The sequence below is a fragment of the Mustela nigripes genome, chromosome 1, assembly GCF_022355385.1.
Source record: "Mustela nigripes isolate SB6536 chromosome 1, MUSNIG.SB6536, whole genome shotgun sequence".
Taxonomy (NCBI): Eukaryota; Metazoa; Chordata; class Mammalia; order Carnivora; family Mustelidae; genus Mustela; species Mustela nigripes.
The window spans coordinates 121,698,376-121,723,539 of NC_081557.1; the positions used below are offsets into that span (position 1 = coordinate 121,698,376).

Sequence of the window (25,164 nt, forward strand, 5' to 3'; positions counted from 1 at the left end):
TATTTATTTATTTATTTTAAAAGATTTTATTTATTTATTTGGCAGAGAGAGATCACAAGCAGGCAGAGAGGCAGGCAGAGAGAGAGGAGGAGGAAGCAGGCTCCCTGCCGAGCAGAGAGCCCGATGCGGGACTCAATCCCAGGACCCTGAGATCATGACCTGAGCCGAAGGCAGTGGCTTAACCCACTGAGCCACCCAGGCGCCTCGCAAAATCAACTTTAAAATCAATTGTATTTCCATATATCAGCAAACATAAAAAAACGCTATAGTATAAAACAATATATATTGTTAATATCTAACAATAAATGTAACAGTGCAGACATCTGACAGAGAAAAATACATAATTTCATTGAGAGATATAAAAGACTAAGTGGCAAAATATACCATATTCATAGATTAAGAGAATCAGTATTTGATGTCGGTTATCTCCAGACTGATCTATAGAGTCAGGGTTGTAATAATCACCACATGACATTTTGTGGAATTTGGCAAGCTGATTCCAGTATTTGTATGAAAACTCAAGAGAGCTGGGCACCTGGTGGCTCACTTGGTTAAGTCTGCCTTCAGCTCAGGTCATAATCCCAGGGTCCTGGGATCAGGTCCCTCACTCAGCTGCCTTCTCGCTCTGCCTGCCAGTCCTCCTGCTTGTGTGCATGCACTCTCTCTCTAAAATAAATAAATAAAATCTTTAAAAAAAAAAAAAAAAAAAAGAAAAGAAAATTCAGCCAGTGATTGCCAGAACATTCTTAGGAGATGTTTAGCTCTTAGTTTATCTTAACAGCTATCAAAGTTAAGACTGTGTGATGTTGGCAGAAGACAGTGGGTCAGGGGAAGAGACTAGAGAACTGAATACATCTGTTTGATGTATGGAAAGATGGCCTGTACATCAGTGGGGAAGGCTTAGTACTCTAAATAATGGTTCTGAGGCAGCGAGCGCCCGGGTCACATCGTTCATGGGGTAAACCACAGGTTATCCACATTGGACCTAAATGAGAAAGAAAGCCGGAAAGCTTAAATAATACAGGAGATAATCTTTGTGACCTCAGGATATGGAGGGTTTTTTTTTGTTTGTTTTTGTTTGTTTGTTTGGCTTGTTTTTTTAAGCAGTTTGGGAAGGGAGGAGGTATTTTTAAAACAAACCAAAGAGCCCTAATTCTAAAGGAAAAAAAATGATAAATTTGACCATATTGAAATTAAGAAATATAAATGATACAATAGAGTGTACTTATTATACATCTAACCCATGGAAGACATATATTGCACATTTATAATAAATTGCTTCAAACCAGTAGGTAAATAACAGGCATCTCCATTGAAAAATGGTCAAAAGGTTTGAACAGCTATTTAAGAAATAAAGACCCAAATGGTTAATAAACATTTTTCATTGGTATCACGTGTGTGGTATAAACTGGTGCAGTTGCTTTAGAAAACAGTTCGGCATGATCTTTTAAAGTTGAAGATACACATGTTTGTGGCCCATTCCTGTCCCCAGGAATATTTTGCACAGAGACATGTTTTTGTGTGGGCCAGGAGATGTATCTAAGATGGTTCATGCTATCTGTGTTACTTGAAGATTGTAAATGGCCCAGCTCTCCATGAACACCAGAATGGGTAAATGATTGTGGTGTGTTCATACAGTGGCATACAGTGCAACAATGAACGATAAACTCAGATGCAATGCCTGGGTGGCTCAGTTGGTTGGGCAGCTGCCTTTGGCTCAGGTCGTGATCCCGGCGTCCTGGGATCGAGTCCCGCATCCGGCTCCTTGCTCTGTGGGGAACCTGCTTCTCCCTCTGACTCTGCCTGCCACTCTGTCTGCCTGTGCTTGCTCTCACTCTCTCTCTCTCTGACAAATAAATAAATAAACTAAAAAAAAAAAAAAGTTTGAATCCTACAAACCTTAATGTCAAGGTAAAGGAAACAAGACACAAAAGAATGCATACAGAATGGCTCCATTAATACAAAGTTAAAAACCGCACAAAATTAAAGTTTACTGTTCAGATTAGGGATGTGTACATGGGTGATAGAACTCTGAAGAAAGGCAGGGAAATGCTATACAAACTTGGACCTTTGTTTCCTCTGACAGGAAGAAGGGGATAAGATTGAGAAGGGACAGGTCCTGACTGTGATTAAAAGGTGTTCTGTTTATAACTACTTAAGGCACATTTGCGTATATTTGAGGCACATTTATGTTTTATGCCAAAGCAAATGCCAAAAATAAGAGATTGAAAGGTGAAAAACAACTCATTGAACCTGAGAGAAATTGAAGGGATTTCATTGAGGAAGGAACGCTCTAGGTAAGTGACAAGAAAAGGCTAAAACTTCTAAAGTTTTCATTTTATAGGTTTTAAGATCTTTGAGGTATAATAGATAACAATAAGAGGCAGGGATCGTAACTGTTCCATTTGAAAAGTTGTAAGCATTACACAAACACTGTACTTGCCTCCCCAAAGGATATACAGAACATTCCTGTCACCTTGGAGAGCTCCCTTCTTCCCAGCCAGTCCACCAGGAGGCAACCCACCTTCTGATTTCTGTCACCATATATTAGCGCTGCTGTTCTTGAACTTCATGTAAATGGAACGATACCATGTATACTCTTGTATCTGACTTCGTTCTGGCAAAACTTATATATATATTTATATATATTTACATATATGTAAACTTATGTCAATATGTATATGCACATACGTATAAACATGTTAATATATACAAGTACATGTATGTATATATTTATATATATAAGTATATAAATTCATATATATATATACAAACTTGTCCATGTTATATGTGTCACTAGTTCTTTTGTATTGCTAAGTAGTTTTCTATTATATGAATATACCATAATTTATCCATTTTCAATGGATATTTGGTCATTTTGCAGTTTGGGAGTAGCCATTAGTCTTTAAAATATGTTGTTTAGTTTGACATTTATGGGAAGAAACTCATTAACATGCTAGGTTATTGAAGGAATTGGGCAAAGTATTGACAGAATTATAAACTTACTCTAGAACTAAAAACTGACAACACATTTGGGAATAAGATGACACTTTCAGAAACATTAAGGGTAGGCAGACAAACATAGTACCAGCTCTCCTCATGAGATAGGATGTGTCTTGTGGCTAAGAACATGGCCTTTATTGTTGGGTACAAATCCTGGCTCTGCTGAAGTCTAACTGTATAATTTTGGCAAGTTACTCAACAACTCTGGGTCCTCTTTTCTCCTCTGTGTAAGAAGCGAGTAGTGCCTGCCTCACAGGAATGTAAGAATTCAGTAACATCTCTCCTGAGTGCTTAATTTAGTGCTGGATGGCATAGCACATGTGCAGTAGTAACTGCTTGTTACTAATGGAATCAGTGGTGGATCTCATCAACTCGCCTCAGAGAAGGGTCATTTGGGGGTTGGTCTTTGCTGCATTACACCAGAACTGTCCAGGTACTTCAAGAATTTGGGAGAGGACAGGGACTGTCCCCCTACCCCTGCCCCCTGCACCACCACTGTCTTCATCTGCCTGTAGATCCCTAGCTGTCAGGGTTGAAGGCAGAGGGCTGGGCTGCATTGTTTTGGGGCCAGCATACCCCCTGGGTAATATGTGTGGGCAGTTGCTTCACTCCTTTCATCCATGCTTATTTGGCAAATCAAAATTGTTTAGAAATTTATTATATGACTTTGTAACAGAACATCTTTTCCCACAAAACATAAGGATGATATTTCACTGGCCTTGTGGGATATTCATACCGATTTTATTTTGCTTTGAGGAGACACTTTAGAGATGTCATACTACAGAAAACAAAAAGATCTTTTATGTATATTCAAGAAGATCATGAAAGTGGCCAGAATGAGTAGAAAAGAAGAAACCTGCAGAAGATAGAGATCGTTATTTTCTGGAGTACGGCAGTTAAAAGAATGGGCTGCGGAGCAGGACAGACAGCCTCGTTATTGCTGCAAAACAAATTATCTCCAAAAATAGTGGTTTAAAACAAATAACTATTACTTCATGGTTTTTGTGGGTCGAGAATCTGGGCAAGACATAGTTGGGCGTATCTGCCTCATACCTCTCCCGATGCTCTGGTCTCATCTGAAGGTTCAAGTAGGCCAAGGTTACCATTCGAGCTCACTCAGTCGAGTGGCTGCTGGTTGGAGGCCATCCTCAGTTCCTAGCCCTGTGGGCCACTCCACAGGCCGGATCACAATGTGGCAGGTGGCTTCCATCCAGCTGAGCAAGCAGTGGGTGGGTGAGAAAGGATGTGCACAGGCTTTTAGTCACCTCGTCTCAGGCGATATTCCTTTGCTGCTTTTGCCACATTGTGCTGGTTTGAAGCAGCTCAGCACATCCAGGCCATGGGGAGCAGATTCCACTGGGGCATGAATCCCCAGAGGTGGGGACCACTGGAGCCATTCTAGAGGCTGCCTCCTTCAATCTGCCCTCTGTTCCCCAATGGTTCCTTTTCCCCTAGCATGCAGAATACACTCACTCCTTCCCAAGATCCCCAGTTTCTTACCCTGTGACAACATTAGCTCCTGATTCTTGTCATCTGAATCAGGACCAGGTGGGGATGAGGCTTTTGAGGACAAATCTCTGTTACCTATTGCTGTATAACAAATGTCCCCCAAATTTGGAATCTTAAAGCAGTAGACATTCCTATCTTACAGGAGGGAAGGATCCTGGAGGCTGCCTACCACCACTGTCTAGGTTCATGTCCTTATCCTGCCACACACTAGCTGTGTGCTCAAGGGCGAGTCACTTCCTTTTGTGTGTTTTTTTTTAATTTATAAAATGAGGCTAATCATATTACTACCTAATATGGATAGTGTGATGATTAAGTGACGTAATTTGTTAAGTAATTAGCACATTCCCTGGCAGATAGTAAATGCTCAATAAATGCTAGTCACTTGTAATTCATGCCACTAGAATTGTTACTGTTTTTCCAAAGAAAAACTTGGTAAGCTTTCTCAGAATTATGAGAGAAAAGGATAAGGATGGAGAGAAATGGATAGGCCTTGAATACAAAAGGGAGGAATCCAATCTCAAACTGGTAGTGGTTCTTCAAGGAGTCCAAGGAGATCAGAGCACTAACAGTTAAGTTTAAAAAAACAAAACTACTAAACCAAAAGGATTTGATTAAAGCATATTTTTTGTGTCCCATGCACTGATGGAATATTGCAATAAGATAGGGAAGTGGGGAGACAGGTAGTTTAGATAAGGCCCTGTAGGAGTAACTGATCGACCTGGAATCAGACCTGTCCAGTTTAGAAAGTCATCAAGAGAACCTGTGAGCACATGGTCTGTATAGTGGCAACAGCTCAGGGGTTCATGGACAGCCTGGACTAGCTGTAGGCTGGAGCGGGATGCCTTTCTGAGCTGTACTGTGGCTAGCTTGAGAGGGAATGGGTCATTTACCTCCTCCACCATGTCTCCCCATCTGTACCAGGTATAAAGCAAAGGGGCCAGTTAGAAGGGTTTGAGAGCCTTCAAGCTAAAAACCAGAGTCAAGGTTAGGGTTACGCCCTGCAGCCTGTGGATGGACGGGTTGAGTAAATGTGGTTGAGCTGTACCCACACTGAAGTGGGACTCCAGTTGTAAATGGAGTATGTCCTCCCCCTGCCTGGCCTCCAGCCTTAATGTTGCTCCTTCTCATTCCTCATGGCAGGCCAAGTGCAGGAACATGGAGCACGCGCTACGGGAAAAAGCCAAGGCCTTCTGGGCCATGAGGCGCTCCTACGAGGCCATAGCCAAGCACAATCAGGTGAGTGCTCTGGCTGGGCTGGGAGATGAGGGATACCTGGGGCAGCGGGGGAATTGGTGGGGGGGAAGGCTAGGGTGGGCGGGCCCTGGCTGTGGCTCTTGACACAGAATCAGCCTTCTCTAACCCTGAGGATCTAGCATAGTCCTGTCCTAGATAGCTGATTGTGGTGGCACTGCCATGGCCTGAGTGGCTGGGTGTGACCATACCATCAGCTGTGGGAAGGGGGAACTTTGCACGTGCTGCACTTGACCATCTACCCAATTGCTCATGCCAGCGACGACCTGGGGCTCTTTAGTTACTCGTCTTCCCCTCTTCCTCCCTGGGTCCTCTCCCTCAGCAGTCCTGGCCTCTCTAACTGGCCTCTCTAACGTCTGCTGGACGCTCTGTTTCCCCTGCCATCCTCAGTCTTGGATGTGTCTCCATTGTTCCTCACCTGGCCTCCTACTTGGGCCCCAGGCTTTCACTCTTGTTCTGCAGTCCATCTCCACAGAGTGGACTGATCTTTCTGAAAAATACATGGATTGCATCACTCCTCTGCCTAAAACTGTCAAGAGGCTTCATCACCCTTGCAGTCCAGACTCCTCACTGTGGCCTCCAGGGCCCTCGTCCAACCCCTGCCTGGCCCTCAGCTTCATCTCCTCCCACGCTTGGCTCCAGCCACATTGGCCTTCTTTCTGTCCCTCCAGGAAACTACATCTTCTCAGATCCTCCCATAAGGAGCAGCTTGGCATTAAGATCTCTGTTCAGACATCCCTTGGGTGAAGTGTTCCCTGATCTCCCTCCCCAAGTAATTCTCCGCTTTACTTGCACTCATGTCTCCCTGTTTTTGATTTCTTCAGAATATTTCGTTACCTGCAGTTAACTTTATGTTACTTATTTTTTTATTTGCTTCCAATAGAATATAATGAAGGCTACATTAATATGTGAGAGAGTTCTTGGCTCACAGTAGGTGATCAATAAATGTTTGTAAATTGAATGAAGGAACTGTCTCCCCTCTTTCCCCACCCTCCTTGTTTATACCGTATCATCCTCTCGCCCTCTGAGTGCTGTGTGCATCGGCAGCTGGGTTTCCGTCGGGTTGTACTGGCTTTGCTCTGTCACTGCCTGGGTGAGTGCTTCTACTAAGTACTGCTCAGCTAAGAGCCCCCACCCCCACCCCCGGCCTGGGCTGCCTGGCGCTCCCCGCCTGTGCCCATGTGCCCATGGGAGGGGACCAGGCTCGGAAGGCGCCTCACTAATCTCTGGCCAGTGACTGTCCCCTGAGCTGCAGAGCTGGTGGAACAGCAGAAGGATTGTGAAATGTGGGTGACCAGGGCAGTAACTGCAAAGCAGAACTGCTTTCAAAGCCAGACCCCAGTCTCCAGGCCCATCCCCACCCCCCCTAAGCTAATCCCTCCATCTGTAAAAAGAGGACGATTCTGTCATACTAGGAAGTTTATGAACATTCATTTGGGATAATGCATGTGCAGTGCCCAACAGAGAAAAGCTCTTCACCATTTTTCATGTCTTACGGACCATCGAACTGTGAGCGGCGGTTTTCACTTTTTCAGTGAAACCTTACGGTACATTGTCAGAGCCATTGCACCGTTGAGCTCCTGGTCCAGACACTTAGCTACTGGCCTCCGCATGGCAAGTTGCTTTACCTGCAGGCGCCGTGGAATCATGGAGCTTCACCTCTGTCACTCGAGTTCCTTTTGTGGTCAGCCCTGTTCCCCTGGCTGGCCTTGTGCTGGACTGCGGTGGTGGTGCCCGGGGCATGTCCTTATGGCCAGGTGATGGCCCCTGTCTGCCTGGCCCAGGCACTGTGGCACTCTGACGTGGCCCCAGGTGAGGATTCCAGGGTTTCCAGGTGAGCCCTGCTTTTCCCCTAAACCCAGTCAGTGCAGGTTGACAAGGGAAGTGGAGGATTTGAGATTTGCCCTTTTGATGGGAGGTTCCAGATTGCCAGCAGGAAGGGTGGCTGAACTTGACTTTGCACTGGTAAGGTTTTCCTGCCTGCTGGTCTTTATCTTCCTGTGCGACAGAAATCATCCTGGATTTCACTGCCTCCCACCGTACACAATCAGTCTCTTGAGCCTGGTATTTCGACAGTGCCATCTCTTCTCATTTGAATCTCTTTGTTAGTTTGTACACTGTTTTACAAGTACAAAGCCATTTGTGTTTCTTCTGTGAATGTTTTTTTTTGTTTTGTTTTTTTAATATCTGTCTTTTCCCTTGGTGCTTTGTATGTTAAGAAGAAAAACAGTCTGTTACATGTTACTTACACATATTTTTCCCAGTTTGTCATTTCTTTTCCAGTGAATCATTTTTACTTTTTTTGGGTCAGTTTCATTTTTTCAGTGACTATTTTGTCATCACACTGTGAGAGCCGTGAACATAAATTGAACTTTCAGTCTGAAGATGAGATTTGTGATTGCTACAGCACAGATTTTTTTTTTTTAAGATTTTATTTATTTATTTGACAGACAGAGATCACAAGTAGGCAGAGAGGGAGGCAGAGAGAGAGGAGGAAGCAGGCTCCCCGCTGAGCAGAGAGCCCAATGTGGGGCTCGATCCCAGGACCCTGGGTTCATGACCTGAGCCGAAGGCAGAGGCTTTAACCCACTGAGCCACCCAGGTGCCCCTACAGCTCAGATTTTGAGTTGTTTTTCCAGTGGTCCTCTTGGAATTGTATTTATGTATTTAACTTTATTGGTAGTCTCTTACCATTCAAAACTACTTCTGTTAATGTCTATTCAGTGATCTCATTTTTCTGAGGCTTCTCAGTTTTGTTTCTTTTTTAAAAAGATTTTATTTATTTATTTGACACAGAGAGGGAGCACAAGCAGGGGGAGTAGGAGAGGGAGAAGTAGGCTTCCCGCTGAGCAGGGAGCTGGATGCAGGGCTTGATCCTAGGACCCTGGAAACATGATCTGAGCCAAAAGCAGATGCTTAGCCGACTAAACCACCCAGGCGCCCCACAGTTTCTCAGTTTTTTATTAGAAAAGGTCTTTTTCATTCCAAGATGAGTACTATTTCTCTGCTTTTTCTTTGAGTCCATTTATGGTTTTGTTTTAACTTAAAAAAAAAATTTCTTAACAAAAAATTATTTGAGAGAAAGAGAGGGAATGAATGAGAAAGCATGAGTGGGGAGAGGGAGAAGCAGACTCCCTTTTGAGCAGGGAGCCCCGTGTGGGGCTCGATCCAGGACCCTGGCATCATGTCCTGAGCCAAAGGCAGATGCTTAACTAACTGAGCCATCCCTGTTACAACTTCTTTTTTTAAAGGTTTTTGTAGTTATGATAGGGGTACGCATATTGGGAATGATTCCGCTTTAAAATAAATACTTCTTCTCTTCTTTTGGTAAGTCTCTGGATCAGACAGTTTTGAAGTCCCAAGATGGGAAGGCAGATAATTGTTAAAAGTCATTGTTATTTGCAACAGTTCATTTCTGTGATTCAGGATTTCCCTTGCTATGGTGCATAGAACCAAGGTACAGAATGTTGTGTGCTGAAGATCTAGACAACATGTGTCATCGATAAGCAGATTTGATTGATTTTCTTAATTTATCGAGACAATCTCATTACGCTGTGTGACTTTAAACTTACAGATTTATGCTAATAAAACTGCATCTGTATGTTACCTGTTGGGGTTTCACCCCTGGTTTCTGTTGAAAAGAGAGCTCCATTGTTTGAATCCTGAGAGCCCGGAGGCCACATGCTGCCTGAGAGGGTCCCTCCGAGCCTGAGCCTGGGCCCGTCCTGCTCTGTGCTGTAGGTGGAGGCTGCCTGGCTGGAAGGGCGAATCCGGCAGGAGTTTGACAAACTCCGTGAGTTCCTGCGCGTGGAGGAGCAAGCCATCCTGGACGCCATGGCTGAGGAGGCGAGGCAGAAGCAGCGTCTGGTGGAGGAGAAGATGAAGCGGCTGGCGGAAGACACAGAAGCTCTGGCCCAGGAGATCGAGCGGCTGCAGGTGGAGATGAAGGAGGATGATGTTTCTTTTCTCATGGTGAGGGGCTTGCCGTCTGGCTTCAGGGACAGTGGGCAGGTGTTTGGGAACCCATGGGGAGCTGGAGGCCACCAGCCCCCACCTCCACCACCCCCCAGTCTTCCCGCAGGGTTGGGGTGCTGGGCTGGAAGAGTACCCGGAGGAGGTACCCTGCTTGTCAGGAGGCCAAGGGGACTTTCAGCAGAGCGGACGGAGTTCCTAGGGGCCTTCTCGCTTCTTTCTGCCCCTCTCCTTTCCTTGTCCCTCTCCCTGCCTCCCGTACTCTTGCTCGCTCTCTCTCTGTTTCTTCTTTCTCTGAAACCTCAGTACAGCCGAGTACCTTGTAAACAAGGTGGAAAAGTTGCAGAGGTAATGCTGGAGACCTCTGGGTCCTCCCACAGTTAACACCTTGTATCACCTCCTGGCACGTTTGTCCGTAGCAACCCGACCTTGGTGCATTATAATGAGCTAAACTCCAGACTTATTTAGAGCCCATCAGTTTTTGTATTACTATCCTCCTGCTCCAGGATCCAGTCCAGGGACCCACATCGCACTTAGTCGTCCCATGCCCCAGTGTCCACTGGTCTGTGACAGTGTCTTACTCTTGTTTTTCATAACCTTGGCAGGCCTGAGGAGTGCTGATCAGGTAGCCCGTAGACTCTTCTCTCACTCTGGTTTGCCTGATGTTTTGTTCATGATTAGATGGGGGTTAAAGGATTTTACAAAGAAGACAAACTAGAGGGGCACCTGGGTGGCTCAGTGGCTTAAAGCCTCTGCCTTTGGCTCAGGTCATGATCCCAGGGTCCTGGGATCGAGCCCCGAGTCAGGCTCTCTGCTCGTCAGGGAGCCTGCTTCCTCCTCTCTCTCTGCCTGCCTTTCTGCCTACTTGTGATCTCTCTGTCAAATAAAAAAAATTAAAAAAAAAAAAAAAAGACAAACTAGAATATTCTAAAATTATACAATTATTTTAATTCTTAATTTAAATATGTTTTTATGTTCTCTATTGCTCTCTTAAGAAAAGGATGACTCTATTCTCTCTTTTTAAACTTATATGTTTAGTTCATTTTCTTTTTCTCTTTTTATGTTTCTCACACCTGTGCCCCCCTCCTGCCCACCCCCCACCCATGAGTCTTATAGGAGATATGTCTGTAACTGGAAAGCTAGTTTGGAAATCAGTCAGGATAGTGAACTATCTTTTTCACTTAGAGAACAGCTGAACTCTCTGGAAAGGAGAGACTTTGTAGAGTGGATTGAGAAGGGACAGATAACAGCCTGCATTCGGGCCAGTTGTCACATCCTGGCTGGTGACTCCTGTGGGTTTTCTGCCTCACACAAAGCTTTGAATCCTGGTATCTCCTGTCTCCAAAATGCCCCTGATCATAAAATCATTTGGTGGGTTCTAAAAGCTGATTATCTGCTGTTTCTGTTTAGGAAATTGGGAGCGGCCAGGACCCACTGTGCTTTCAGGGATGCTTTTATGACTTTTTAAAAATAATATAACAGCTTTATTGAGATACAATTCTCACACTGTATAATTCACTCACTTAAACTGTACAGTCCAGTGCTTTTTGCTCTGTTCATAGAGTTGTGCAGCCATTACCATGATCAACTGTAGCACATTTCATCTCCAGAAACACAAACCTCATACCCTTAAGCTATTGCCCTCCTGTGCCTGGCCCCCCCACCCCCCTACCCCCCACCATTAGCCCTCAGCAAATGCTGATTTCCTTTCTGCCTCTAAGGATTTGCCTTGTCTGGACACTTCTGTAAACGATTTCCATCAGTAGAATCGGATCGCAGCCCTTTTGTGACTGGCTCCTTTCACTCAGCATGTTTTGAAACTCCATCCTGTTGGAGTGTTTATCAGGCATGGCTGAGTAATACTCCCTTGTACGGATATATTACGCTTTATGTGTACATTCATCAACTGATGGACGTTTGAGTCGTTTTTCTGAGCTGTTACAAATCACACCACCGTAAACATGCATGTGCAAGTTTTTTGTAGACACAGGTTTTCCTTTCTCTTGGGTATGTGCCTAAGAATAGATTCACTGAATCACATGGTAACTAATAAGTGTTACTGTTTGAGGAATTGCCACACGGCTTTCCAGGCGACTCCACTGGTGTTTATAGTCCCTGAGCAGTGGATGAGGACTAAATTTCTCCTCATCATTGCCAACACTGGCCTTTTTTTCTTTTTTCTTTCTTTCTTTCTTTTTTTTTTTTACTAGCCATTGCAGGGTGTGAAGTGGTATCTCATTGTGGTTTTAATTTGCATTTCTTTGGTGGCAATGCTGTTGAGCATCTTTTTGGGGACTTGTTGGCCATCTGTATATCTTTGGGGAACTGTGCATTCCAGCCCTGTGGCCATTTTTAAAATTGGATTGCTTGTCATTTTGTTGTTGAATTATATGAGTTTTTACATATTCTGCATACTAGACCTTTATCAGATACATGATTTATAAATAGTTTCTCCCATTCTTTGGGTTGTTATTGTTGGTAGCTTCATTGAAGTACAGAAGCTTTTCACTGTGATGGAGTGAAACACAGATTAGCTGTGTTTTATTTCCTGTTGGTGCTTTTCGTGTCATGTCTAAGAAACCATAGTGTAATCCAAGGTTGTGAGTTTTATAGGCTTAGCTCCACATTTAAGGTTTTGAGTTAATTTAAAAAATTTTTTGTATATGGTGGAAGGTGGAAATCCCAGGTTCATTCTTTTGCATGTGGATATCGAGTTGTCCCAACATCATTTGCCAAAGACCATTCTTCATCGAATGACCTTGGCACCCTATAGAAAACCAGTTGACAGTAAATATAAGGGTTTAACTTCTTCCAGTGTCTTTCCTTATGTTAATACTACACTGTCTTGACTACTATTGCTTTTAATACATTTTGGATTCAGGACATGTGAACCACCAACTTTGTTCTTGTCCAAGACAGTTCTGGCTATTCTGGGTTCCTAGAATTTCCATATGGATTTCAGGATCAGCTTGTCACTGTCTGCAAAGAAGCCAGCTAGAATTTTGGTAGGAACTTTATTGACTCTGTAGATCTGTTTGGGGAGTTTTGCCATCTTAACAATGTTAAATCAGAAATCTCCTGATCCATGAACATGGGATATAGGACTCATTTTGAGGTCAGAAACTTATGTGTATATGTGGTTTTGTTTTGTTTTGTTTTGTTCCCTGTATTTATGTCTCTGTCTTTTTTTCTCTGTTAGAAACACAAAAGCCGAAAACGCCGGTAAGTTGCCAAGACTGGTGGAGGGGAGGGGAAGAGCAGGCAGAAATCCCATGGGTGCCAGCCAGCTCCAGTGGCTCCAGGGCCAGGCAGGTAATGAAGCCAGCTGGGTGTAATACAGTGGGAGTGGGGGTGGGGGTGGACTGGCCAGGGTGAAAGAGCCCTCTTCCAAGGCCTTCCACTTGGATTGGCACTGGTGAAGTGTTGTTCTCCTGAGTGTGGAAAATGACCACCCACTATGTGGGGAGAAACTGTGTCATCCTGCACACTGCTTGTGTTTCTCAGTGGGTCCTCCCAACACCTAGGTTTATCTCTTGATTAGCCCCTACCTCCGAGAGTCTCAGCACACACCGGTTTCTGTTGTTGTCTTTTGGGTTCATGGTGATAAACTCCATCCCAGTCAGAGCTGCACAAAGATGGAAGAGAATGTTTAGGAGAGTAGTGAGTCCTGTCACTGGAGGTGTTGAAGCAAAGGCCAGTGATACCTCCAGACATTGGGACTAGAGGACCCTTAAGGTCCCTTCTGCCTCAGACATCCAGTGAGCAGATTCTGCCCACAAGGATGGGCCCTGTGTCTGAGAACCTCCTATCCTATTTATATTTATCCCAGCGGGGGCAGGTTGGGCCTGCCTTTTCAATCCTGAGGAGCCGTGAGCAGCCTGGTTGGCCTCTGGCTCCTCTCCTGTCAGAGCCCAGCCTAGGTCTGTCTTGGGTAGAGTGACCAGGAATGAGCCCTGTTGCCTGTTTCCGGCTGACCCTGTTAGGCCCAGGATGCATGGCTCTGGCCCTGCCCACCTGGCCCAACTCTCCTTTCCCAGCCTCTTCTGCACCATGGAGCCGGAGCCTGTGCAGCCTGGCATGCTCATTGACATCTGCAAGTATCTGGACTCCCTGCAATACCGTGTCTGGCGGAAGATGGTCACGTCTGTAGAATCTGGTGAGTGGGGCGTGTGGACAGGGGTTCCAGACTGGGGCGGTACTTCCTACAAGCCTCGTTTCTCCCAGCTTCCCACCCCATTGGAGCTTCTCTAGCCCCTTTCACACACAGTTCCCTTGGTGCCCCACCTCTCCCTGCCCCACCGCTCAAGCTCTCCTGGCACACCCCTTCCTCTTTTTGGGTCCTGACACTCGGCCACCTCTGGAGAAAGAGGAGCTGGCTGCCATCTCTCTCCAGAACTGTAATCGTATTGGATGACAAAAGTGCTGAGCGTTTGTGTCCCCTTCTAATTCATATGTTGAAACCCTAACCTCTGATGTGATGGCATTTGGAGATGATGGGGGCCTTTGGAAGGTGATGAGGTCACGAGTGTGGAGCCCCAGGATGCGGTCAGTGCCTTGATGAGGAGAGGCACCAGAGAGCTGGCTTTCTCTCCCTCCCTCCCCTTTGTGAGGACACAGCAGGAAGGTGGCCATCTGTGAGCCACGAAGAGGGCCTCACCAGAACACAACTGTGCTGCACCCCAATCTCAGACTTTGGTCTCCAAAACTGTGGGAAAGACGTGTCTGTTGTTTGAGCCTGTAGTCTGTAGTATTTTTGTGCAGCAACCCAAGCTGACGGAGACCTCAGGATTTTAGAGGGAGAGCTGTTAGTGACCCAGAGGAATGTTACATGCTTCTCTCAGTCATTGAGGGAGTTGTGTGAGCACCGGGGTCCCTGCTTCTGTGAGTTTCCCTGGCTGCCGTAACAAAGGACTGCACGCTGGAGGACTTTGGGGAGAATGGAGGCACCGCTGGCATGGCAGAAGGGCAGCCTATGAGATTTGCTGATTTTTTCCCACTTCTGCCTCTGCTCTCAGTGCCTTTCAGCTTCGATCCCAACACCGCAGCCGGATGGCTATCTGTGTCCGATGACCTCACCAGCGTCACCAACCATGGCTACCGAATGCAGGTGGAGAACCCGGAGCGCTTCTCCTCAGCGCCCTGCCTGCTGGGCTCCTGCGTCTTCTCCCAGGGCTCCCACACCTGGGAGGTGGACCTGGGGGGGCTGCCAAGCTGGCGGGTGGGTGTGGTGCGGCTGCGCCAGGACACTGGCGCTGAGGGCCACTCACACAGTTGCTACCACGACACCCGCTCGGGCTTCTGGTACGTGTGCCGCACACAGGGGGTGGATGGGGACCACTGCATGACCTCGGACCCAGCCACGTCACCCCTGGTCCCGGCCATCCCTCGCCGCCTGCGTGTGGAGCTGGAGTGTGAGGAGGGCGAGCTGTCCTTCTACGATGCTGAGAGCCACTGCCACCTCTACACCTTCCACGCCCGCTTCGGGGAGGTGCGGCCCTATTTCTACCTGGGGGGCGCGCGGGGGGATGGCCCCCTTGAGCCTTTGCGCATATGTCCCCTACGCATCACCATCAGGGAGGAACTGGATGGCTGAGGCCGACCAGGAGCCTGGCCACTGCTGCCAGGGACTTGCGTCGTGGTCCTGTTTTCTTTCTGTCCCTCCCTCTCAAGCTGCGCTCACTTCTGTACCTCTGAACCGTTGGCCTCCTTGTCAGGATCTTCCCTGCTGATCAGTCTTGTCCTCCTGTAGCTCCAGGCCCCAAGCCTCCTCCTTCATTTCTGAAGTCATCCAGGGGACACCTCATTCCCCAGAGCTTTGGCACCTTCCGGGTGTGGATTTTCTAAACCCAAATGCCAGGATGTCTGGGGATAACACTGACTTCTATGGATGGGCCTGTTTTAACATGTGGGTCTTAGTATCTGGGTATGGTGAGGCCAGCAGACCAGGAGAGCCTACCGTGGGAAAGAGTTTGTTATTTACAGTTCCCAAGAAGCACCAGAGCCACTGAGGAGGCAGAGAGAGTTGAGGGAGCACGAGGTGGGAGACTTTGTTACAGTTTTAGTGACAAGAACAGGCTTGGCAGGGGCTCTGAGTAGACAGGTTTGGGATCTGCTAGTTGGAATAATTTTGACAGGCTCTGGGGCGTAGGGGCCACCCCCAGTTGTTGGGGGACGATGGGACTGGGGGACTGGGGGCCATCTGGAGAGGAAGCAGTGGCCCTGCGGGTTAGAGTCCTATGAGAGCCAGGTAAAGGAAGTGGGTTGGGGGTTTAGTGGTCGGTTTGCATATGAAAGACGTGCTCCAAGTAGTTGGTTGTTCTCTCCAGAAATTGGCTAGGGCCAGAAGGAGCAGTTTCCCTGTGGTCAGAGTTTCTACAATACAGATAAAATCTGGTTCATACAGCACTGCTGCTGTGGCTTTGGAGCAGGGCCGGGGCCCCAAACTTGTCTGTCACTTTATACCAGTATGTTCAGACCTCTCCACAGAGTCCCCTCGCATCCCCCAGGGCAGAGGCAAGGCTGCCTGCAGGTCAGCTCTGATTTATCTGTTGACCCTTCTTGGACTATTTCCAAATAGTGACTGTTTGGACTATTTCAAACGCGTTTTTAAAAACTGCAGTTTAGACCCATTCCTGCTATGGGCCTCCGTTTCCTCAGCTATAGAGGAGATAGGAGGACTGGAAAATTACGTCCTATAGATGCTATGAAAGAAACAGCTCAGATTCATTCTTATAAAGTAAAGAGAATGGAAGGAAAGAGGGGTCATTTTCAGTGAAGACGTAGGAAAGGGAGGAAATGGTCCTGGGGAGTGGTGGTGGTGTGGGGGGTCCCTCGCTTAGCCTTGCTGGCCTCCGCCTGCTCCTTGCTCTATTCCCCTGTGTGTTTTCATCCTGATTTCTTCTACCCCCACCCTACCATGCCTCCGGACCTCCACCTCCACCTCTTCTTCCTCGCATCTGCCTGAAGAGGATTTTAATTGTCAGCCATCCCGTCCCAGGAAACAGCACAGTGAAAGGAACTGGCCTGTAGGGGTGACGGTGTTCTCCTGGGGGCATGTTCCCATCCGGAGGGCTCATGTTCTTTTTCTCCTGTCTGTGCCCCAGGTTCACAGAAAAGGGCATTTTAAACAGAAAGGACAATTCAAAACTGTGATATGTGCAATTGGTAGGGGCCATAGGGAGGGGCGCAGTAGGAGATGCCACCGGGTGGGGGTACCAGGTTGGAATGTTGGTAGACTGGTGTGCACAGGTCCTGTCTGAAGGCACTCGGGCTAAGGGTGCTCAAGGCACTTTGGCGGCCAATGTGTCTGAGACCAGTGTGCATTCTCTAAATATTTATCTAGCCCATCAAATACAATCTCTAGGATAATCCTGATCTGAAATTATTTTGTTAGTTACTATAAACTTTTAAAAAAGTTTTTTATTTCCAACTTAGATATTGGAAGGAGGTTTCTGAAAAGGATAATTTGGATAGCCTGGAGCTCTTTTTTTAAAAAAATAAAAATGATATTTGAGCTAAAACCCACTTTTTCTCTGGACATTTTTCTTTCCGTGTTCTCGTAAGCAAAAGTTGATCCATGACAAAGGTTCATCCAGGTTGCAACATGTATGTGACCTTATTCCCTTTTATGATCAGGTACCATGCCATTGTGTGGACATATAACGTTTTAGTTATCCATTCTTCAGCTTATGGGCATTTACATTGTTTCCATTTTTGGCCATTACAAATAATGTGTGGACGGATGTTTTGTGTGGATGTATGTTTGCCATTCTCTTTGGTATCTATCTACCTAGGAGTGGGTTTGGTGGTGCATGCATGAAATCTGTTTAACCTTTGAGGAGCTGCTAGGCTGTTTTTCAGGGGAGCTGTGCCATCTTGTATTTTCATCAGAGGTGCACAAAGATTGCATTGTTCCATATCCTTGTCCACACTTGTTACTGTCTCTCAGCCATCCTTATGATGAAGTGATACCTCCTTGTGGTTTTGATTTGCATTTCCCTGATGACTGATGATACAGAGCATCTTTTCATGTGCTTGTTTACCATTTTTGTATCTTCTTAGGAGAACTGCCTTTAGATCCTTTGCCCATTTTTGAATGGGTTACCTTGTATCATTGAGTATAAAAGTTCTTTATACATTTAAAATACCAGTCCCTTTTCAAATACATCATATACAATTTTTTTTTCTCCCATTCTGTGGGTTGTCTTTTCACTTTCTTGGTGATGGCCTTTGAAACACAAAAGTTGTTAAACTTTGATGATGTCTAGTCTTATTTTTTCTCTTGTTACTGTACATCCTAGAAATCTCCTTCCCTTAAACCCAGGTATCTCAGTTTGGGGGTTTTGGCTCAGGAATGAGGCAGTTCGCCTGTTGACAGAGAGCCCTAGTACACAAGCATCCTCTTCTGTTGAACCCTCTCCCTCCCTTGCCTTTTGCTTTTGCTCATCCCCATGTCAGTCTCCTCTGTTTACTATAAACAGGCTGAAGACAGCAGTCCACTAGGCAGCCTCCCCTTCTCTGGCTTCTCTCACCTTCGGTCCATCTTGTGTGTTGATGCCGGAAGCGCCATCCTTCAGTCTCGCCTCTCACCCAGGTGATACCCCCCTCTAACCTGTCCCAGGCCCTTTCTCCAGGGCGCAGTTAGGACCTCATTACCCAGCTCTGCCTTTGTTACCTGGAGTTCTGACCTTTACACACATGTAGCTCCTGCCAGCCTAGGCTTCTTGTGACATCTTCAGCCCACTGCCTGGCTTCACACAGCTGGCTGGGTCGGTTGGTTGGTTGATTTGTGTTTCAGCTGGCCATTTTAGCTGTAATGTCCTGGCATCTGTTAAGCTGCCAATTTTGGTTACATTGTCCCTACCGTGTACGTTCTGTGTCTCCTCGGGCACACACTTTACTTTCCTGAGCTCATGTCCTCATCTGTAAATATGGGCATCATCCCCACCTCAGGGCTGTCCCACCGTGAGCACTTGGGGATGGCAACCGCTGGAAGCGTGCTCACCAACACCGAAGGAGCTAACCTGAGGTCCCCTGTTTGCTCTGTCTGGCTTCCTGTCCCTGCCATGTCAGCCACTGATTATTTTTAGGTCATGATGTTATATTTAGTCACATTGGCCCCCTCCTTCCTTCCGCTAGTGGAGGATGAAATTTGTCTCAACAGAGTTTCATCATCTGTGTGTGGATCAAATAGTGGAAGTCTGTTACAACCCCTGTGGTTCGTGGAGTGTCCGTGCCAGGGTACTCGGCACAGAGTGACTGTCATTCAGGGCTTTTCCCAGCTCCTCAGAGTGATGTCTCAGAGCCCTCCATGACAGCTTTTGCCCCCTCTGCTGCCCCTTTCCTCCCAGACTGCCCAGATTTCCCAGGCCCCCCGTGGACTTGTATGTCCCTGGGAGCCGCTTCCCATGGTTTCCTCAGCCCATAGGGCCTGTTGCCCTCCTTCATTTACCTTCAGTCATCCTGAGCTCCTTGCTACCTTCTGAGACCTGCCCAAGGCTTCCCTGGCTGCCACCACATGTCAGGGTAACCAGGATCATTGGATGTGGACACTGGAACTCAGGGAAGCTGTCCGGGACAGCTCCACATGGCTAGCAGCATCTTTTGGCCTGGCACCCGGAATCTAGGCTCCCAGATCCCAGTACCAACTGTGGGATTTCTTAGCTCTCCGAACATTTTGAACACGGCACTCTCATCTAAAATGAGGATTAGGGTATCTACTTCAGACTGTCATGGAGATAAATTAGGTAATTTTGGAGGGTACAAATGCCATGTGTTCTGTCCTAAACATAGGACAGCCCTAATACACGTTGGCCAATTCTTCAGGAAGTGGGAGATTCTAAATGTTGACGTAATGATGCGCATCAATGAATCCCCGAAGAAATGGAGAAATACAACTTCTGGGTCTTGGGAGTGCTCAAATTTCGTGAGATTTCTTAATGAGGATCTGTACATACAGGCTGTAGGCTTATGAAGAATTTCAAGACTGTGGGAAAATGGTTATGTTGTAGTGACCAAGAAAATAGGGTTCGGAGTTAGACATACAGACCTGCAACACCCACAAAAAGACCAGCAGGATCTTGTCTATAATTCGTGTGTATTGTTTTGAGTAGATAAATCATTTAATGGCTGTAAATTTCAAAGTACAAGATACTTAGAACAGTCTCCCACTTCTGCCCACATACTCAGCTCCTCTCCTGTGGACAATCCATATTACCATTTAAAAAAAAAATCCTCCCAAGGAAATTTAATGCATAGCATATGTTCTGTTCATGAGTATATTCTGGTTCCCCCACTATACTGCAGATTGGTATCCCTAAGCAACCCAACCAAGAGGAGAATACTCAAAGGATGTTATTAAAGTAATTTTGTGTTGTCAAGGGGGAGGTATGCCTTGGCTATTTTCATGCAGTCACCCTAACTGGTGGATTAGCCTTCCACTCGTGTTTACGTATTTCACGCTAGGTTTTAAAGCGGGGAACACTATGGAATGTTGATACTCCTGACATCAGAAAATCAACTCGAGACCTCGACATATATTTTCAAAATTTCAATTCTCACAAAGGTCTCTAGGGACCTAAATAGCCTAGTGGTCACCAGGTTGGGATATGGGGTTGGACAACCTGATTCAAAGTGTGACCTATCCACTGTGCAACCTTGAGATAGTTACTTGACTTCTCTGTGCCTTAGCATCATCATGTGAAAAATGGAGATTATAAAATACCTTAAGGGCGCCAGGCTGGTGCATTCAGTAGGGTGTGTGACTCCTGATCCCGGAGTTGAGTTGGAGCCCCTCACTGGGTGTAGCAATCACTTAAAAAGATAAAATCTTTACAAAAAAAAAAAAAAGATGCCTTAAGATAAGTGGAGATCATAAGTCACCTCATAAGGTGGTTATGGGACTACAGGAGCAAATGTGTAAAAGGCTTTGGATAGGTCTGGCATGTGCTCGGAGGTTGAGCGTTTATTGTTGTTTCACCTGGTTCTGCCACTAAATCACTGTGAGACTTTAGAGAATACCATTCAACTGGTGTTCTGCAGGAAGGGAAACTGGGACACTTGCATAATTGTTTTCAAGGCCTTTTCCTATTCTAATGTCCTGTGATTCACAATCTGTGTCAGCAGAAGCCTAGTGTCCAGCACGTGGTAGAAACTGCCGCTGCAGGTGAAGTATTTAGGGACAAGGAACTCTGCCTGCATTTCCAGTCGAGAGAAAGAGGACTAGAGTCATAATGTTGGAAGCATAATCAAGGTTATTCCAGAGAGGGGCAGGTCTGGAAAAATTATTGCTACAGTAATAGTAATCAGTCCTGCACAACAAAACGACTGTCCCGTCCCAGAGATGGCTGGTGTGCTTGACGATATTAAGTACAGACTCACATCCACTGTGTGGTCTTAGTGGTGGCGGAGCTGGTTGGATCCGACACAAGATGACCGTCCCTGGTGGGGATTGTGGCATCTGCCCTCAGGGACTCCAAAAATGCAGCACACTGGCCTGTGCCGCCCTTCCCTTTCTCCAGCGACAGCTGGAAGACTGGGCAGGATGGTTTGAGCAATCGGATGGCTAATGCCTGATGCCCCAGGGCAGAGGGAAGCTTCCCTGCTCTGGACGTTCTTTGTCCTTGTTCGTGGTTGTCATTTGGGTGGGATCATTTTGCTAGGGAACAGCCTGAGGAAGATGGGAGATTCTGGTTACTATGGATACTGGGCTAGCTGGGATTTGCATAATGTATTTGAGAGAACAGTCCGTCTGGGAACAATGTGGACCCAGGAGGAACATAAAGGCACACAGAAATGGGAAGTCAAGCTCCATTTCAGCCCTTGTCCAGGAAGGGGAGCCTGGGATCCACCCCACATGATGGAGAGGAACCAGTAGGGGCCCTGAAGATCCAGGGCAGTGTTGTGTGCACAGAGCCCCACAGGCACAGTCTGTACTGTGGGTTCAACAAACGTCCCTCTTCTTGGGCTCCCCATTTATCTCAGCTCTTGCCTGAAGGGGTCCTTGAGTAACTGTACCTAGCCTGTGGGAGTGCCCTTGTTATTTACAGAACATCTGGGATGCGTCCTCACTGGAATCCTGGCTGCCACGTGGGACCAGCTCAGGGGTCACGGATTCTGTGACTTGTCAGGAGCAGAGGCGGACCTCAGTCCCGGGTCTGGTTCCCGTTCCCAGATCCCCATATAGCTCGGGTTTGTGGCAGTAAATGTGGCATAACTGAGGCAACTAAGTTTGTGAATGGAGGGTTGGGGGGCAGTGGGGAAAGGCAGGAATGGGCCTTAGACATGCTGGAGGAGGCAAGATGGCCAGGTAGCGGCGGGGAGGAGTGACCAGTGCTGCCAGTTTCGGGCTTGCTGGAGTGTAGTCACGGGGGCGGGGCGAGGGGAACAGTGGGTTCAGTGTGGTGGGACGGGACACGGGGTGGAAGCAGAGAGGCGGCCATCAGAGGGCGCTCTAGCTCAGGCTGTATGTGGGAAAGACCGAGTCCGGAGTTCTGGCCCAGGCGTCCGGTGGGAGCTGCTGGAGGCTGAGCTCTCGCACGTGGACTGTCTATAATGAAAGGGGAGGCCAGGGGCAGAATTCCGGGGAGTACTGACACTTTCTGAGGTGGGCCCAGGTGTCCGGGTAGACATACGAGGAGTGCACGCAGAAGCGAACCAGGGGAAGGTGGTGAGACAGAAACAAAAGATATAGAAGGGAACGACCAAGTGTTCAAAAACCCAGAGTCTGGTAACGTAACAATGGAAAGTAATTCTCCAACTCCAGTTTACTCATGGCGCCTGGCAGAGCATCTCCCAGTATCCGTGAGAACAGAAAAGAAGATGAAAACTCACCTCATCAACACCCTGTTGGCAGAAGTCAGGAGGAATGCCCCCTAACTCCCGAGCAAGGGCAGTGGGGTTTTTAGCACCCACCCAGACTACCTCTTGAAATACCCAAGAAACCTCAAAAGCTACTTTGTCTCTCCCTTTGTTTCTCCCCTATCCATACTGCGAGGACCAGACACTATGAAGGTTTGGGTGTTAGGCTTTGGGGTTCAGATGAGGTGCTAATGTAGGAGCTACAAGGTCATGTTCCTGAGCCCCTCTTGCTTTACTTTTTAATTTTTTTTCCTCCTTGCTTTCTTAGCTTTTGCTCTCCGTGAACCTGGTCTCAGCTGTGGGAATTAAAGGAGGAATACCATGCTGTGGGTCCATGAGGGACAGCACAGCAGTGACCGGGGAGCTTACTGTAATTAATAGCTGTTGAGCAAATAAATGCATAAAGGAATGAATCAATACCCAAGGGGAAAGTCAGTTTGGGAGACAAGACTTGAGATGGTGAGATCCAGCCATTCCCCTCGCCTGGAAATCACGACTTTCACTGTTGAGGTTGAGGATCAGGACATTATTTTAACCAAGGGACTTCTCTTACACATCCTAACCCTCTACCGTTCCCAAGCTGTTCTTTGAAGTGGCCAGAGATACTGTTTTCTTCTGTCCTTCATCCTGCCATACCCATTCAGTGACTGTACAGCCCAGAAAATTAGCAGGAGGAAAGGAGGTGGGGAGGGGTTGCAGCATTGTGTGGCCAGGGAGGTGTCCCTACAAAACTGGGAGTGTGGGACTGCAGAGGGCGCCCTACCAGGGTGCACGCAGCTCTGTAGTTGCTGTGTTCCTGTTTGTATTAGTACACTTTCCCATAGTCTCTGGAGAGCTGCAGGCCCAGAAGATCCCACCTCCTCACAACAGAGCCGCCCCACCTGCCGAAGCTGGCAGGTGCTGGGAGCTGGGCCACAGGATGGCTCTCAGTTGTGCACACATTCTTGCCTGAGAGAACCTTGGGTGGGGTCGAGGGAATCCACATGTCTAGTTAGATACAATCTTCCTGAGGATGAGTTTATTGATTCAAAGCAACAGGGGGCATGAGGAAATACCACAGAACAAAGGAAAAGAGTCATCCTGACTCAGTGGGAGCACATACTCCTTTCAAAGGCTATCTGCAACATCCAAGAGAAACCTGTGGCATCTCCACAAGGAGTCTTGTCTGGGTAACAGGAACAGAGGGAACAGGAGGGGAGCAAGCGACCCTGGAGGGGGAGGGGGGGGGGGGGGCAGATTTGCAGGAAAACTGAAAAGCTGATTGCAGACTTGCAGCCCAGAGAACAGAGAGCAAAGACTAGAGTTGTAACTAAGATGGACTTGGAAACCCTGCCAGAAGATAGAGGTAAGGGTTGTTTTTTTTTTTTTTTAAATAAAGATTGGGAGGATAGAAAACAGGAATCCCACATAAGAATTACAGGAAAAAATCAGAACCAATAATAACAAAATGACTGGCATAACTGGAGACCGAAAGTGTGTATCACATTCTGGATAAATTCATGGCAAATACTTTGACTTAAAGGACATAAAATCAACGCTTTTAATATCCATGACACCAAAGGAAAACAACACAACAAACACCCAGTTATGTACAAAGGAATTAAAATCAGCTCATATTTCCAAGACAATGGAGGCATGTCTATAGAATCTTGAGCAAATTCTGAATTGTCTGAGAATTTTAAACCCACACATGTTGCATGAAGGTAAAAAATGACATTTTCAAAAACATAAGGATACAGAAAATCTACGATCCATAAACCCTGCTTGCTTGGTTACTTAATTGTGCTAAAGTTGGAGTAGGCTGCAAATGTCAAAAATTATTCCTGGAGGAGATAATATATAATATTACTTAACAACAATAATCTGGTTATATAACTCCAGGTTATACCAGTCAATACCAGGAAATTTGGAGCTAAGAGAAGTAAGTTTCTTAAATTCCTCACATGAGGAAAAAGAACTGGAAAGAAAAATTAAAATAATACATTGTTCCATTCTGCGCTTTTGATATTGAAATAAGTATGTATTGGAAGCTTGCTGAAACACTAGGAGACTTTTAAAACAGTGCATATTCCTTCTAAAACATGAACAAAGAGGAAAGAAAAAAAGTGCACGCAGCAAAAAAGAAAACAAAGGGAATGAGAAGCCATAAAATTCAACAGCATAGTCAACAAATAAGATTTTGAAAACCTGCAATCAAATGCTTATTAAAAACACATCTTAGATGAAATGAGAAAATGAACCACTGGTTTCTAACCACACACCCCAATAAAAAGAAAACAAGACTGGCACCAAAAATTGCACGTAGAGATTCAGAGGAAAAGACAAAGTGAGCTTTGAAGAGCTATTTCACACTGACAAAAGCATCGACTTTTATGACAAGTTGTTGGGCATACACTGTAAGTTTGCTGCTGGTCATAATTGCCTACAAACCCAAGAAAATCAATGAAAAGCCGAAGTACTGAGAGATGTGGTAAGGTGAATCCAAATGATGTTAGCTTATAAAAACCAACACCTTTTTTATGCCACCTCAGGAATATGGTAGCTATAAGAAGCCACTTCACAAAATCAGCA

General features: G+C 46.4%; 1 protein-coding gene across 1 annotated transcript in view; it reads left to right on the forward strand.

Moving 5' to 3' along the window:
- The window catches only part of TRIM35 (tripartite motif containing 35), a 24,997-nt gene extending 7,742 nt beyond the window's left edge, over positions 1-17,255 (forward strand). Inside the window, exons 2-6 of the mRNA XM_059372798.1 lie at positions 5,653-5,748; positions 9,505-9,735; positions 12,935-12,957; positions 13,773-13,891; positions 14,751-17,255. Of these exons, the coding sequence (XP_059228781.1) occupies positions 5,653-5,748; positions 9,505-9,735; positions 12,935-12,957; positions 13,773-13,891; positions 14,751-15,328 (1,047 nt within the window). The 3' untranslated portion in view covers positions 15,329-17,255. The remainder of the gene's footprint in view (positions 1-5,652; positions 5,749-9,504; positions 9,736-12,934; positions 12,958-13,772; positions 13,892-14,750) is intronic.
- The last annotated feature ends 7,909 nt before the right edge of the window (positions 17,256-25,164 follow it).